The 17,920-nt window shown below is 36.6% G+C and overlaps 1 protein-coding gene across 1 annotated transcript in view; it reads left to right on the forward strand.

Moving 5' to 3' along the window:
• LOC141481928 (uncharacterized) overlaps positions 1 to 17,920 on the forward strand; it is a 259,495-nt gene that overhangs the window by 216,516 nt on the left and 25,059 nt on the right. The window contains exon 3 of the mRNA XM_074174302.1: positions 15,903 to 15,974. Within this exon, the coding sequence (XP_074030403.1) occupies positions 15,903 to 15,974 (72 nt within the window). The remainder of the gene's footprint in view (positions 1 to 15,902; positions 15,975 to 17,920) is intronic.

Consider the following 17,920-nt stretch of genomic DNA (forward strand, 5'->3'; position numbering starts at 1 on the left):
CTATACCGGGTGTCCCACATTTTATGTGACAGGCAATATCTGGTTTGTTGAAGGAGATACAGAAAAATGTTTCACACAAAAGTTTTAGGAGTTCATGAGAGCTATATTTTGATATAATTTTTATATATACAGGGTGTTTGGTGTAGGTGCTACAGACCAAAATTCCATTTTTTAAAATAGAACGCCCTGTATATCATTACATATTCAGATGCTACGTTAAATTCTTATATCATTTCATGTTTGGTTTTTGAAATTCGGTTACGGCGTTGTTGAGTTATTGCACTTTTCCTTAAATATAAAGTTTCAAAAAAACTTATTTACTCGTACACGAATCCAGTCTATATCTTTTATTAAATTGAACTAGACTACTACTGAATACAAACCATTATTCTCACCTCTACGATACGATATCGATATCAGTTGTTGAATATAATATTGAAATTCTTGAGAATGTGACTAACTTGAGGGTGAATTGCTTTATATTGCACAATTTCATCAAGTAGCTTATGCTTGTTGATGCCATAGTAACAAATATTGTTGAATTGTATCTACTTGTCAGTTCGATTCAGTGATTCTTTGCAAAACAGTAACTGTATTCTTTGTGCGAAAACTCCAGTATGCCTTTTGCGTTTAGTCCAAGTGATTGCATTGATATGTTATTAATTTTTGGGGAATGTCAGAAAAATTGCCGTCAAGCACAACGTCTATACCAAGAACGTTTTCCAGACAGACCCATTCCGTCACGAATGACTTTTTCGAGAGTTGTAGAAAAATTGCGAACTGGGTCATTTCCTTCTACTATAAAGCATCGTCATCATACGAGATCTGTTAGAACTGAAGATTTAGAGATTAATGTGTTGGCTTATATTATTATTCAACCACATGTTTCTATCCGTACTCTTGCAGAAGAAGTCGGTGTGAGTAAATCTAATGTACAGAGAATTCTGAAAGAAAATAAATACCACCCATTCGAACGACGACTTGAATTCATTGCTTGTATTCAGGTAATATTACATGAAAGTCCTAACATATTCAGTCAAATTTTGTGGAGCGATGAATCGAGATTCCACAATGAAAATCTCAATGGATTGCGATATTTACATTTTCTAGAAAATGATAGGATCCAGTTGATGGAAGATATTCCCATAGCAGAACGACAAGGAATTTGGTGGCAACAAGATGGTGCTCCTCCTCACAATTCACAGGTTGTTACTGAATATCTGGATAGAACGTACCCAAATAGATGGATTGGTAATAAGGGTCCAATTCGGTGGCCGGCTCGTTTCCCAGATTCATCACCGCTTGATTTTTTCCTATGGGGTTATTTAAAAGATATTGTTTTCACTACTACATCTCCTTTGAATGTGGATGATCTGAAAATGAAAATTCGACTAGCGTGCAGTGATATTACGAGTGCAGTGATATTACAAGAGCGACTTGTACGAGAGAAGTGATTTTACGTTTCGAAGCCTGTATAATATCTAATGGGCATCACTTTGAATAATTTTTATGACTTATTTCTAGGTACCTACCATTCTTATAAAATGATTTATCAAGTTATATTATTTACATTGTTATTAATTAAAGATTTGTTTTCGAATACACCTCTTTCAATTTCGCAATTGTTTCATATTCAAAATGATTCCTGACTGAATTCCACAACTCAAAATTGAAACCATTACTTCGAACACCCAAAATTTTGACTAATTTTCATGTGATCTGATGCAGAGAGAATAATTGTATGAGATATTTTTAAAAATAATAGTCGTTCTCAAGACTTTACATTTCAAGCAATAACTCAACAACGCCGTAACCGAATTTCAAAAACCAAACATGAAATGATATCAAAATTTAACGTAGCATTTGAATATGTAATGATATACAGGGCGTTCTATTTTAAAAAATGGAATTTTGGTCTGTAGCACCTACACCAAACACCCTGTATATTTAAAAATTATATCAAAATATAGCTCTCATGAACTCCTAAAACTTTTGTATGAAACATTTTTGTGTATCTCCTTCAACAAACCAGGTATTGCCTGTCACATAAAATATGGGACACCCGGTATAAACACGCCAACATGCAGTGGTGCATAAGGACGAGATGGATTTGCACAACTTTCGTATGCAGCGTCTCTATTCTTCCTGGGGTGCTCTAGTCCTATATTTCTTCCACACCATCACCACTCGATTGAACCTCTGAAGATTTCTATCCATTCCATGATCTAGTGATATGTCTCCAGGAAGTGGAGATGTCTCACATCAGTAGTCGGAGGTACTCTAACCAGATCAAACTTGGTGGTACTTTTTTTCCGGAGAAGGGAAAAATTTGCATAAAATGTTGTGTCGGATACCTACCAACTGAAACCCCTTCCCCTTATTGTTTTCCTTAGCGGTATCCACATTCGCATAACTTCACTAAAGTTGTTTCAAACTTGACAACCTCCTTATGACGGATATACTCATCTGACCCATAATTCCTCTACTCTCTATTTTTTGTTTCAATGACGTGCTCAATAATTTTATATGCACATATCCACTTTTCTTCATTTGACGTCAAACTCAGAAACATGTTATTCGAATCAAATGACATCCCCGATTCCTACAGGTAATCTTGCCACATTTCGGTCCATCTGGAGCATGCATGTGTATGTGCCGCATCATCTAGGTCACCACAATATGGGCATCCCACTGATTCTGCCCTCATGTGGTCATATAATCACTTCCTGTAACATTCGTGTCCCGTAACTTGCTCATATGGTCTATCAAGCCACCTTCTCATGTCCGATATCAGGCTATAGGTCCATCATCCATTTCTTCCATCGTTCCATTTAGGTTGCCACATCATCATTAGATTTTCTCTTGCCCACATGCTTTTCATATCTTTCCTGTATCAGGGGAACTTCTGCTGCGATTGTGCTATAGGTGCAACCAGTTTCTTCAAAAGTTTTTTTAAATTTCTATAACTGTGTGCCAGGATGTGATGCAGTATCAGAGAGTACTAAGGAGTACTTTTCATTTAGATGAGCGGGGCGAATTTGCTGTGGTACCATAATGAGATTCTCTCCTTTACTGCTGAGAAAGAGTAGCAACATTGTCCTCGAACTATTCCTGCAGACAATTGAATCTCCAATATGTTTTATTGTGTAACTTATTATTTCAAAATAGGCTACAACTTAAGTTCAAACGCTTCTGTAGACGAAATGCACCTAAAAGGGGATGTAAGGGAAAATGTGAAAAGAGGGCCGTAATCGTATTTTTTTCAAGATGGTGGTGGGTGGTATAAAAGACAAATTTTGTATTATCTTTTGGTCTCTATTCATAACTTATTATTTCAAGCAAAACAGTGCATTTTGAAAAAATAAACTTCAAAACTAGTACTTTCGATGTTTGGAACCTTTGGTGTAGTAATGAATATTACTGAAGTTTTATTCCAACACCAAACCGTTATTTTAACAGCTCGACATGTGTTTCGATCACCAAGTGATCATCTTCAAGGGGTAGATTGAACTGCTTAATCTTCTTCTTGAAGGTGATCACTTGGTGACCGAAACACGTGTCTAGGTGTTAAAATAACGGTTGGGTGTTGGGATAAAACTCCAGTAATATTCAAAACTAGTAATAATACAGACACCAAAACCATTTTTTTCAAACTTTTTATCCAAAATGTTGGATAATCTATAATAACCACATCTATCGTCGTATCTATCTGTCTGTCTGAACACGTCGAAGTTACTAAATTTACATGAATTTATCCACTCTACTTACATGAAATTTACTCATACGAGTCTGGCTATTAGATAACGAGGCTGGTTACGAAAAAATGTTTTATTATAAAAATTATTCTACGTTCGAATGCTCCCCTTCAATATACTTCCCTCGCCACACACCTTTCTATTCGTTTTTTTCATTAATCGAAGCAGTGCTGGAAGTCTTCTTTGGTGAGGGCCTTTAGAAGCTCTGCCGTTTTTGCTTTACCGCTTCCATCGGCTTGAATTGGGTCCCTTTCAAAGCAGATTGTATCTTCGGAAACAAAAAAAGTCGCACGGTGCGAAATCTGGCGAGCACTGGAGTGCGTTTATCGGCCAAATACCGCTTCATAGATAGCGCGTTATGGGCAGGTGTGTTGTCCTGGTGCAAAATCCACAACTCGGGCAGTTTCTTAGGAACTTGTTCTCGCAGTGTTGCCAAGACTGACAAATAGTAAGTCTGGTTGACAGTCTGACCCTCTGGAACCTATTCATTCATGACAACGACTCAGTCGGAGTTTTTTCAATTGAACGAGAAATTTGAGATTGATACGTTGCTCCTGTTTTTCGTCAAACATGGTTTTCGAAAAGAGAAAAAAGGTTCATTTCAAACCGCTACGGCACAAATACTATAATAATGACGAAAACGTGTTTTGGTACGCGAATAAAGAACATTTCCAGATACCCAACGCACTACTCGTTTTTTCCCCACCCCTCTAGGGCGCCCTCTAAGCGGGCAGTCTCGTTAGTTAATAGCCGGACCTCGTACTGCAACGAAATTTTAAAATATTAACGAAAAAACAATGTCTCTACTATTACTCCTCACTAGTATTTTGTGCTCGTTAACAATTTTATTTACACTGTGCTGATCATTTATAGTATTGGCTGACACTTCGCCATTTGTATTTATGTGTTCATTTACGTTCATGTATTTCGAAAGATGAATGAAGTCGATTTATCATTATTATTGTTATTTTTCCTAATGTGGCGCTGGTTCAAGCACTATTCCCGAAGCCCCGTGAAGTAAGTGATCATTGGGTCGAAGAATAATGTGTCCTAAGCGCAGTTAGCCAAGAATAACAGCCTTCTTCGTTTATCCGGCTGAGATTTCTGCTTTAGTGCGGCAAGTCTACATGATTTTGAGATTTGAAAGTAGAGAGGGCATCATTCCACCGAAAAATTAATATTATTATCATCATTATCACAAACTCAAAAACTACTGAACGGATTTTCATCCAGTTTCCACCAATCTTCGGAGTGATTGAAGTGGAAGATTTGTGTGTATAATCTATTATTGTTTCGTATGAATTGGTTGAAATAGGATTATGATTGTTGAATATGTCGTAAAAAATTAAGCCAATTGAGAGCTTTCATCAAAAACGCTACCTAATCCCGTTGAGATATATCAATGTATGTTGGAAATGCTTTAAGCAGGTCTACAAAAAAAAGCCTGCGATGGTATATGTCTATCATTTATGGATCAATATACATTTTGATGTTTGAAAAAAATGTGTATATCAGATATTTAGCAGTAATTGGAATGCCTTTTAAAAGGATACGAGTTATGTTAAATTTAATACTGTCGCGCGACAAAATGACTTGCTCATGTGCGAAACCGGGACGATTGCAACAGATGTAATTGTGAATGTTAATCAGTTTTTTTAGGCAAAACACAAGGAAACACACTGTAGGAAAATCCTCAAGGCGTTCTTAGAGCAGTGCCTGTGCGAAAGTAGTGATTCACATTGGATTTGGATTGCTGGAAAGCAAATCCATTTGGAAAAACGTTCTCAAGAAATTCATTCCATATAAATGCTGTTCTCCAAATGGAAGAGTTCTTAAACAGTGAAGTTCGAGGTGTACTGAGTGGAACCTCGAAACGATGAGCAGCCATAGTCCGTCGCGTATTTCTGATATGTACCGTCTTGGTGGTATCAAACGAGCCAAGTCACTTGAATACTTCCCGTGAAAGTATCTATAGAAGAGAAACAAATCTCCAACATTTCTTCGATGTTCGAGACTATCAAGGTTGCAAGTAATGTTCGCGTCTCCAATCAGGCGGATGACTCTTTTCTGGATTGAATTCAACAGCTTCAGGGTATGTTTGGGGGCGGAACTCCATACATGAGAATAATATTCCAAAGAAGTTCTGATCTGAGATGTATAAAGCATTAAAAGTTGTTGAGGTGTGTACATTTTTCTGGTTCGGAGCAGTGTTCCAAGCTGTTGAGAAGCAGCCTTTGCAATTCCAGCGACATGATTGTGCCAAGACATATTGGTGTCCATTTTAACCCCTAACAAACTTATCGAATCAGAAAGCGGAATTGTCTGGCCTGGTCCGGTTCGGAAACATTTATTATCTGGAGGAAACCGATGCCAGAGTTTTTGGGGCATTAAATTCAAGCTGGCTACTTTCACCCCGACTTGAATCCATAGATGATAGAATAACTGTAGTGACTTCAGAAGTACAAGTTGATGGCTCTTTAGAGCTGAAACAAATGTCTAGCCAGGAGAAATTTCGGAAATGGTCTTGAAGATCCTCCCATTCAGCTGATCTGTAATGCCAAAATTTGCGCGGCTTAGATTGTACCCCAACATTTATCGGTAATTCACTCGACACTTAGATGAGTTTGTGTTCAGAAGATCCCAATGGAGACCTTACGGTGACTGTGTAGATTTCTGAATTGGTTGTTAGGTATAGATCCAGAAGACTAGCATATTCTCCATTACGGTCGAAAATCCTGATTGGCTCATTCTTGATATGTATTGATGATTCATTCAAGAAAGTCTTGTAATCTAATTGAAAAAATATTTTCTTGGAATGCGATAATGAAAAAGTATCTAACTGAACAGTTTTCAGGTCTGATATCAAACAAATTGCAGGTTTTTTATTTTCGTCGAATGAATTATTTTCTGCATTGTACCTAAGCATTTATGCTATGGAAGTAAATGCAATTTCCTCAACCTTCACAGAATTCCAACTCGGAACAAACAAGGGTAATTGAATTTGTATTTTCCTTCAGAGTTCTCCGATGAAAATATTTCATTATAGTTTTGTGAAAAGGAATGATAGGATGGATGCACAAGAGAAGTGAAAATATCTTCTTGCGATATTTAATATTGCAGTGATCCCAGACATGACAAAAGATTTGCAGCTCCATTATACGCGGTTACTTCAAAGCTCAGAATAAAAGTTATTATTTCAGCAGTATATATATATATATATATATATATATATATATATATATATATATATATATATATATATATATATATATATATTATATATATATATATATATATATATATATATTATTATATATATATATATATATATATATATATATATTATATATATATATATATATATATATATATATATATATATATATATATATATGTACAGTTGGGACGACGAAAGAATACACATACATCATCGATAAAATACGTGATTTAACACATATAGGGGCAGTTCGAGTATTACGTAAGTATATTCATTTACCCCCCACCTCCCTTGTCAGCAAAATTAGGCAAAAGTATAATCCCCCCTCCCATGCTTACCTAAACATTGTTGTATGCATGTTTCTTTCAATGTATTCTGTTTTTTAATTGATCAACGAGCAGTAGTTATAATTCTAGAAATGAGAAAATAGATTTTGGAAAGAGGACATTACCGCACATAATATTCATTTAAACAAACTTTATTGACACGGTATTCAACAAAGAGCAAGGTACAAATATTTTTTCTTGAGTAATATTGCGAACAAAACAAACTTGTTAAACATTTTTTGTATACATTATTAATTCCAATTAACAGTCTTCAGTCCATGACACCAGAATCCATGATTCTAAGTTTTCAATGAGATTGAATGTTTGCTACTCAATGTTGTGTTGTCTACTCACTTTCATCCGATTTTGGAGTATCTACGTCATTCTCTTCGTGCCATTCAACATCGTGGTCAATTGAATTTTGAATAATGCAGTTGGGACAACGAGAGACTACACATGCATCATCAATAAAATAAGTGATTCAACACATATATAGCAAAATGCAATAATTAAACGTGTAAAAGTGAGTCGTTAACAATTTCGTAAATGTTGATACCATTTGCTGACGTATTATTAACGTTTGACAGTTCAAATCATTCACAATTTGTTTATTGGAGGGTTTCTACGGTTTCACTTCTTCTAAACTACATTGTTTTAACAACTGATAAACTGTGGGCATTTCACAATAATAAAATGTTAGATCGTAATTATAATTTACAGCCTAAAATCAGTAAACTGAAATTTTGATAAACTGTCAAAATCGGAGTTGAAAAAGGGAATTTGAAAAACGTTATGAGATAGAATTTCTCAGGTCCAAAGGTATTATGGGTAGTATTCTCACAAGCAATTTGAGTTCACTTGCTTGTGCTACCTAAAACATATGTTTTTGCAGACTAACATAAAAGAGCTGGCGAGTTTCATGAAATTTGCTTAATTTGCTATTGTCGAATTTGAAAAAAAGTAATTCTTCATTGAAGGGTTGATTTTTCTGAAGCAGTAGTGGCATCATTTCGTTTACAATAATTTTTGGACTTTCATCAGTCCATGCCCAAATTAATGACGCATGATGACGCATACAGTCCCAACTGTATATTTCACTATAGCTCAGCCGATTTTGATGGATGATGTGTCAATGAATCCGTTTTCATGGTTCGGACTGCAATTTTCTCAACTTTTCATTCGGCTATTATATTCCCATTTAATTTATTTCAAGTTTCTCATCAACAATAAAGAAGTTCAAATAACATTTCCAGAGTAATTCTTTTTCCTTTACTGAAAATAATATTCTTCTTGAACAAAATTATCCGGATTTCAAATGATGTCTGCTCATCACTGTATTACAATTTACGTAATTAATTAATAACAAAAGTTTGTTTTCAACTCGAATATATTTTCGAACTTTCATGAACACTTTTCTGGTTTCACTTCACAGAATGTAGTCATTTCCATTTTTTAAAACGATAATTAATTATAATTTGGATCATGGCCACCTCTTTAATTTACGCATTTTGGTTACGAAACTTCATGGCAGAAAACATTTTCATTTCCATTTTTATTCTGTAAATATTTTTTTAAATTTTGAATACCTGAATAATTCATGATTCCAGAGGTTGCTCCTGATATCAACGTTTTTTTATTTCATTGATGTGAAAAATGAATGTATGTTGTTATACGAAGTCTGTTCTAAAATAAGGTTAATGTTCAAATTTTGCAAACTACTTACATTCAATTAGCGATTATTTTATTTTTCGTGATGGTAGACTGGTCCACAGTTAGTTTCTGCTGTTGAGCATGTTGAGTTTGTTGGTGAGATGCATAAACGTTAGAAGTGTTTTTCGTGTTCGACGAATTTCTCCTATCGAAAAAAATTGGATCAAAGAATTTGAATCAAATTTGTTGTGAAAAAAGGAATGAGGTGCCCAAAAATACTTGAAATGTTGACAGTGACATACGGTGATTGTACTCTGAGTCAGAAAAATGTTTACAAGTGGTACAAGTTTTTCACAGACGGTCGAGAAGATGTGATGGACGATGCTCACTCCCAGCACATTAACAACCGATGAAAATGTTGAGAAAGTGGAGGAAATATCGCCCTATTGGTTGGCTGATTTCATGCAATTTTTTCGGAAATTTTGGGCAAGAAGCGTGTCGCTGCGAAGTTCGTTCCAAAATCGCTGAATTTCGACCATAAAAACCATCACTTGAGCATCGCTCAAAATCAAATCGCCCCATTGGAAGAGCCAAAGAGAGCAAAGATAAAAAAAAGTACACCAAGTTCGTACGGTTAATAAGGAGTATTATCTTGAAATTATGCGCCGCTTGCGAGAAGCAATACCGTCTGGTGTTGTGGAAAAATAATTCATGACGATAATGTACCTTCTCACTCGTCATTGCTTGTTCGTAATTTTTTGTCAAAAAATAACACCGTAATCATGCCACAGCCACTGTATTTACCAGATTTGGCCCCCTGTGACTTCCTATCCCCAAGATTGAAGAGACCCATTAAAAAGAATGGAGTATTGCGATGATTAAGGAGATGATGAAAATCGAATCGGTGAGACAGCCTGAAGGCATGCCAAAAAGTGCACATTAGAACTGCTCCAAGAATTGAAAAACGCTTACGTAACTGCTTCCCAATTTCAACGGGTCTAGATCCTTCTTGTTGGTAGCTGAAGCTGTCAATCAGAACTTTACAAAATCTACAATTCCAATACTAAAACAAGCGGATGGCTCAATTGCAACAGCAGCCATAAAAAAATCAAATCTACTAGCTGAACAATTTGCGTCCCACACAGTCGATTTTGTAGGAAAAGCACCACCCACTACTCCCACACTAAAATCCATAATGCCGGAAATTACTTTTCGACAGCGTCTAGTGAGGCGAATTTTGAAACAGCTCAATATCAACAATACATTTGGCCCTGATGAATTGCCCATCATCGTACTTAAAAAGTGCGCAAATGAACTTGAGCAAATGAACGCAAATGAACTTGCACTAGACTTTTCAACCTGTCTTACAAGAAAGGGGGTTTTCCTTCTTGTTGGAGGATTGCTCGCGTTTAGCCTATTCCCAAATTCCAAATAACTATAGATCAGTCGTTTTGCTATCATAGGGGAGCCCAAGCGAGGATTTCAGGATTTACTAAAGCGCGGTAGATTAATACACAACGGGATACCTTGTATTCGGTTAAGTACCTCCACCAAATATGACCCTCATATATAAGGCCGCCCGTGAAAGATGAAGGAAAAGATTAGAAAAAAAAAATGATCATCAGAAATTTTCGAGCGCGTCAGATTAAGGTAAGGTTAGTTAATTGCATGTCAAAAAGTGTATATTCCAGTAATCTGACAATTTGAGAGTGACGTAAAGAAAGGGAAGGGCAGCAAAGTTGTGAAAAAATAACGTCATTTCGACATTCTCAAGCGGAGCTTTTTTTTATTTTGAAGGAAATAATTCAAGGATAACGAATTCCGCAACCCGACGATTTTCGCAACCCGAAATAACAAAAATCCCTCGAATAAAGTTTAATACGTGCAGCTGTGTGATACCTATATTTCCCTCTCCGCTTTTCTATTCCTCTTTTACTTTTTTTCTATCTATAACTCTCTCGCTCCGTCCCCACTCTGAAATGAGGATGAGGATGATGATTAATCAATCAATTGATTATAAAAAATTAAATTTTTTTGAGCACTTATTTATTTGCATGTTATTTCCTGAGCTTTTCAAATAATTTAAAATCTGTTTCAAAATCTGTTTTTCCGTTAATCAGCTGTCGCCCCCATACGAACGACAACCCTCAGAAGTTGAGGAACTTGTGCGACCTAAGGACTAACGGGGTCTTATCTTTCAACCTGTGATTCCCAATACGGTTGCAGAATCATCCCAGCTTCAACCAGATAAATTATCCCGAGAAAAATATCTGGTCGAGGCGAGAATCGGACCAACGGTCTTCCAATCGTCAGTCGGGCGCACTATCACCGCGGCCAATTCCACAATCAGCTTCAATGATTGAAAAAAAATATTTTTGTCAGATTAGGCGAATCCCCCTAGCTAATCGTCAGATTATGAGACAGCACATCTAGAACATAAAAATGAACCATATATGTCTTAATCTGACGCTCTTGAGTATTTCAAAATGGCGAATTTTTTTGCACTCTATAATAATGGCCGCGAGTTTGCGTCAGATCGAAATCGTCAGATTATTGGATGAGAACTTTTTTTTGGTGCACTTAACACCCCGTTAGAAAATCTGACGCGCTCGATTGAATTTTTTTTCTTTTCACTTTGAACCCTTATGTACAACCATCCACATCATGCAAACGATCAGATTAACATATGAACATTTTTAGAAATACGTAGGACATTGATGCTATCAATATCTGACGCGCTCGAGTATGTCCATGCAACAGTATTGTTTTACATATTTAAAAATTTATAGCCGCTTCCCCCACCGATGAAAAGGTATATATTATATAACATTTTTTTTCATCTTACAATCTAAGCTTTGCTACACAATATGTCTCTATGACGCTCGAGTAAATCCCCATTTTGCATCGTGGGCTCCCCTACTACTACCAGAAAACTGTACACACCTCAGTAACTTTTGATGCTTCATAAAGCTTAGATCAGACCTTCTTTGGAGTATTATTTTCATGTATTTATTTCTGCCCCAAACATACCCTAAATTTGCTAGATTCCACCCAGAAAAGAGCCATTCGCCTGATTGCAGACGATAACATCACGTGCAACCTTGATAGCCTGGAACATCAAAGAAAGGTTGGAAATTTGTCTCTCTTCTCTATATACTTTCACGGGAGGTGTTCAAGTGACTTAACACATTTGATTCCACCAAGAACGGTGCATATCAGAAGTGCCCAACGGACTGAGCTATTCATCGTTTTGAGGTTCAACTCAGTACACCTCGAACTTCAGTGTTTAAGAAACCTTCTATCTAGAGAACTGCGTTTATATGAAATGAACTTCCTGTATTCCAAATGTATTTAATATCCAGCGATTCAAATCCAATGTGAATCGCTACTTTCGCAGAGTCACCGCTCTGAGAGTGCCTTAAGGATTTTTCGGTAGTGCTCGTGTTTTGTCCTTGAGAAACAAGTGTATTATATTCGAGGAGGACTACTTCGAAGGGGATGATATAGAAAATTATGAACATTTTTTGAGAAAAATTAAAATTCACTTCATTTTTTGAACAGACCTCGTACATATATATCATTCATCTATTTTGAGATGATGTTGTTTTACATTGATACATCTGTCCTGAAAAAGTGGTAATGTAACATTGAATGAATTTGAACGTTTAAAGGTAAGACCTCGTTAGTCCTCAGCTCGCACAAGTTTCGACTTCTGAGAGTTGTCGTTCATAGGGAGGCGACAGCTGGTTAACGAGTAAACAGATTTCAAATAGATATTTTCTTTCTTAAAAAAACTTGTTCTGCGATACTTATTTAATTTCACAAATAAATTATTACTTCGAATTGAATACCCCCTGATGATGTTTGTTTGAAGGTGATTGACAATGTTTCGTGATGAATTTCACTAGTTCGGACTTCCATTGTCTACTATATAAAATGATTTGAAATCCCTGAAACAAGTAAAAAAGAATAATTAAAAAAGGATAGTTGAAAATAACAATTATATTAAGCAACAATAAACCTGAAATGAAATGATAGTGAAATAACCTACAAGTAAAAATATAATAATTGAATAATTGAAAATTAAAGGAATGCAAAAAGAAAATAATAAAAAAATAAAAAGTGTCGAGATTCCAAGTCACGTTAGTTCACGACGTTTCGATTGTTGGTATCTACAATCGTCTTCGGGTGATGACTGGACTTATTCCTCCGAGAGATGACTATTTTATAGGTCGTTGAAAATACTTTCACTTTCTCTACTTTCCATTTTCCGCTTCACTGATTCCGTGAGAGATGACCGATTTGGCGGGAGTTGGTCATTTTCCGTTTGATGATGGGTTTCCATATGTTTCGTATATCTACGCTGGCCTGGCTGAATACGTTGTTGGACAACATGTATGCGGCTTCCTTAAATTTTCTCCTGAACCAATGTTCCTCTCTGTGCAAGATCTCAGCTTGGGACCACTCGATGTTGTGTTGATGGGTCCAAACATGGTCTGCTATTCCTGATTTGCTGGTTTCTCCTCGCTGTGTGTGCTTCTTGTGCTCGGCAATGCGAACATTCAATGGCCTTTTAGTTTCACCAATATAGGATTTTCCGCACTCACAGGGTATCCGGTAAATGCAATTCTTGGAATCGCAGTCCGCGTTTGGGGGCCTGGTTTTCGTGAGGCTGCTACGGATAGTGTTACCGGATCTGAAACAGGTTCTAATGTTGTACTTGGAACCAATTCTTCTTATCCTCTCCGATAATCCTCTGATGTAGGGAAGTGCAAGCACTGGTTGTGACGGCTTCTCTTCCTTGCGAGGCTCCTGCTGTCTTTTAGTCAAAGTCTTTTCTACCATCGCTTTGGAGTATCCATTCCGCTGAAGATCATTTTTGATGATGTCTAGTTCCTTCTCGAGACCTTCCTTTGTATTACAGAGCCCAAAAGCACTAATAGAGTCTTGATGATTCCTCTTTTTGTCGATTGATGGTGGTTGGATTCGTGGTTCAGATACTGTCCCGTATGAGTGGGTTTTCGGTATACAGATGTTTCCCACATAGTGTCGGTCTTCTTCACCAAAACGTCTGAGAATGGCAATTCATTGTGGATTTCCTTCTCCATTGTGAAAGTGATGGAAGGTCTCACGCTGTTGATGTGTTTCAGAAAGGCGTCTAGTTCAGTATTCCCATGGTTCCATATTATGAAGGTGTCATCAACATATCTCAACCAGACTCGAGGTTTCTTGTGGGCTTCTTCAATGGCCAGAGTTTCAAACCACTCCATATATATGTTGGCTATGACTGGTGAAAGTGGCGATCCCATTGGCAGTCCCTCATCTTGTGTAAAGAATTCGTCCTTCAGTTGGAATGTGTTGGATGCTGTGTACGAAACTGTTATTTCCAACTGAAGGACGAATTCTTTACACAAGATGAGGGACTGCCAATGGGATCGCCACTTTCACCAGTCATAGTCAACATATATATGGAGTGGTTTGAAACTCTGGCCATTGAAGAAGCCCACAAGAAACCTCGAGTCTGGTTGAGATATGTTGACGACACCTTCATAATATGGAACCATGGGAATACTGAACTAGACGCCGTTCTGAAACACATCAACAGCGTGAGACCTTCCATCACTTTCACAATGGAGAAGGAAATCCACAATGAATTGCCATTCTTAGACGTTTTGGTGAAGAAGACCGACACTAAGTGGGAAACATCTGTATACCGAAAACCCACTCATACGGGACAGTATCTGAACCACGAATCCAACCACCATCAATCGACAAAAAGAGGAATCATCAAGACTCTATTAGACCGTGCTTTTGGGCTCTGTAATACAAAGGAAGGTCTCGAGAAGGAACTAGACATCATCAAAAATGATCTTCAGCGGAATGGATACTCCAAAGCGATGGTAGAAAAGACTTTGACTAAAAGACAGCAGGAGCCTCGCAAGGAAGAGAAGCCGTCACAACCAGTGCTTGCACTTCCCTACATCAGAGGATTATCGGAGAGGATAAGAAGAATTGGTTCCAAGTACAACATTAGAACCTGTTTCAGATCCGGTAACACTATCCGTAGCAGCCTCACGAAAACCAGGCCCCCAAACGCGGACTGCGATTCCAAGAATTGCATTTACCGGATACCCTGTGAGTGCGGATAATCCTATATTGGTGAAACTAAAAGGCCATTGAATGTTCGCATTGCCGAGCACAAGAAGCACACACAGCGAGAAGAAACCAGCAAATCAGGAATAGCAGACCATGTTTGGACCCATCAACACAACATCGAGTGGTCCCAAGCTGAGATCTTGCACAGAGAGGAACATTGGTTCAGGAGAAAATTTAAGGAAGCCGCATACATGTTGTCCAACAACGTATTCAGCCAGGCCAGCGTAGATATACGAAACATATGGAAACCCATCATCAAACGGAAAATGACCAACTCCCGCCAAATCGGTCATCTCTCACGGAATCAGTGAAGCGGAAAATGGAAAGTAGAGAAAGTGAAAGTATTTTCAACGACCTATAAAATAGTCATCTCTCGGAGGAATCAGTCCAGTCATCACCCGAAGACGATTGTAGATCCCAACAATCAAAACGTCGTGAACTAACGTGACTTGGAATCTCGACACTTTTTATTTTTTATTATTTTCTTTTTGCATTCCTTTAATTTTTAATTATTCAATTATTATATTTTTACTTGTAGGTTATTTCACTATCATTTCATTTCAGGTTTATTGTTGCTTAATATAATTGTTATTTTCAACTATCCTTTTTTTAATTATTCTTTTTTACTTGTTTCAGGGATTTCAAATCATTTTATATAGTAGACAATGGAAGTCCGAACTAGTGAAATTTACCCCCTGATGATTATTTCATCAACTGACCTTTCGCCCACTTTTATGCCTGAAGAAATGTGTGCCAAAATCCTTTTTCTTATTTTCAATAAATATTTTTTTGTTACAGAGGAGGCTCAGTATTTGTACTACTTGCGGAAACAACGTGGATTGTGACACTCTTCTTACAGCTCTGTCTGAGGTAAGTTGGTATAATGAGAGAATAATGAGAGAATGAAATCAGATAGTAGTGAATAATATTCAAATATTGAGAATATGTTTTCAATGAAAATCTCAATACTCGCATATAAGAACTGATAGGTACCTTTGTAGTTTTCAAAAACCAAATTTTATCAAACCCTCACTCAAAATTCAATTTCGAGTCCTTCCATATGATAACTAAGTTATTTGAGCAATTGTTCAAAAAGTTGACGTTTTCCATAAATGAAAATACATTGGTGGTGAATCCGGTGACTTTGGAGGTTAGTTCCAGGTGCCCAAATGCCGTAGTGACCGTAGTCACAAACATATCTTCAAATCTTCAGGGGCTCTGGCATTGTGAGCTAAACACAATTTCAACTGAATGAATAAATTAAATCGTTCATTAATTGGAAGCTCCTGAATGGTAACCCACAAATCAAAGTTCAGAACTTGGACGCTTTCATGGTTCATAAAAAAAGAAAGGACTGATAATTCGGTTGTTCAGTATCTGAATCAGACGTTGATTTTTTGATTGAGAATACAGAATTTCACAGTTGATTTCCGATGGGGATTTTTCGCTGTCAAAATGCGATACTACTACATTTGTAGAAAATTATTACCATAATTCAAGTTTGTCCTTTGGGCCCATAAACAATATTTCAAACGTTTCTCTTCATCGCCTCCTTGCAAAGGGTGTGAACATTTTGGTTTGAACGGTTTAATATTGTTTGCACATTCTAAATCTGGACTGGCATTTTCTAAACTCTCATAAGATTATTTCTCGAACATTCTGAAATAATTCTGCTATGAACTGAACCTTGTACAGAACTATTTTTCAAAATCGATTTCGATACTGCACCAGTTTCATTGAATATGTCACCGTAATTGGATTAGGACGCTCTATATATCTCTTTAAGAAAAGTCCACAAATCCCTCTGACACTACAAACATCACCGTCAAACACAGTGAAGAGGATCATAATATATCGTTTTCGAATTTTCCGAATACTGAACGTGATATTATTAATTCCGATAAAATCATAGATTCTCAATGCCTCCATAATTGTAATGGTATTTTTTTAGTTTTCATTTTCAAATTATGATTCCTTCCACGCTATATGTGGGGATGAAGAGTATCACATATTTATTTCGAAGAAAAATCCACTCTAGTCGTGCAAAAGATGAAGAGGATTACTTTAAAAATCACATATTTGACACTACTTTTCCCGTCGTTGAATTGGCCGTCGAGGTCTCACAAAATGGCCAGCCTGATCGTCAGATTTGACACCTTTGGACTTTTATTATGGAGTCATTTGAATCAAAAGGTGTACGAAACTGAACCTGCTTCAATATTGGATATAGGTACGGCAGAGAATAATGAAGATTTGTAGAGATATTGACATTAATTATTTAAAGTTCCGCCATTTTGTAGTAGTTTAAAACATTAACATTATATTCTAGGGTTGTGAAGCATTTGTCAGGAGCTTCAAAAAGATGTATCACAAGACCCCCCCTTTCAATTTAATTTTTTTCCCAGATGACGCCCAGTCGCCATTTTGAAAGTTTCATCTGTCAATTTTGATTCTGAGTAAATTATTCATGCATTAATTTTATTATTCCAAATTTCAATTTTTTGAGTTAAGCCGTTCAATAAGTGAAAGGGGGGGACATTGAAAAAATTTACTGTATGTAATCCGCCATTTTGTAGCTGCGGCCATTTAGGAATAACATTGATACATAATTTATTATACTATATAGTCATCAAAACTAAATGTGTGTTCTAAATATCAGATCAATCTTTCAAACCTCAATTACTAAATTTGATACAAACAAACAAGGCAAACTGAATAAACCTGGTAAAAAAAACAATTTTGAACTCTTCGTGGGTTGAATTGAAAAAACGAACAAACAAACAGGGCAAGCTGAACAAAACCGTTTGAAAAATAGA

This window comes from Leptinotarsa decemlineata, unplaced genomic scaffold (genome assembly GCF_025532065.1).
Source record: "Leptinotarsa decemlineata unplaced genomic scaffold, Ldec_3_MD MMD2_tig00000576_RagTag_RagTag, whole genome shotgun sequence".
NCBI lineage: Eukaryota > Metazoa > Arthropoda > Insecta > Coleoptera > Chrysomelidae > Leptinotarsa > Leptinotarsa decemlineata.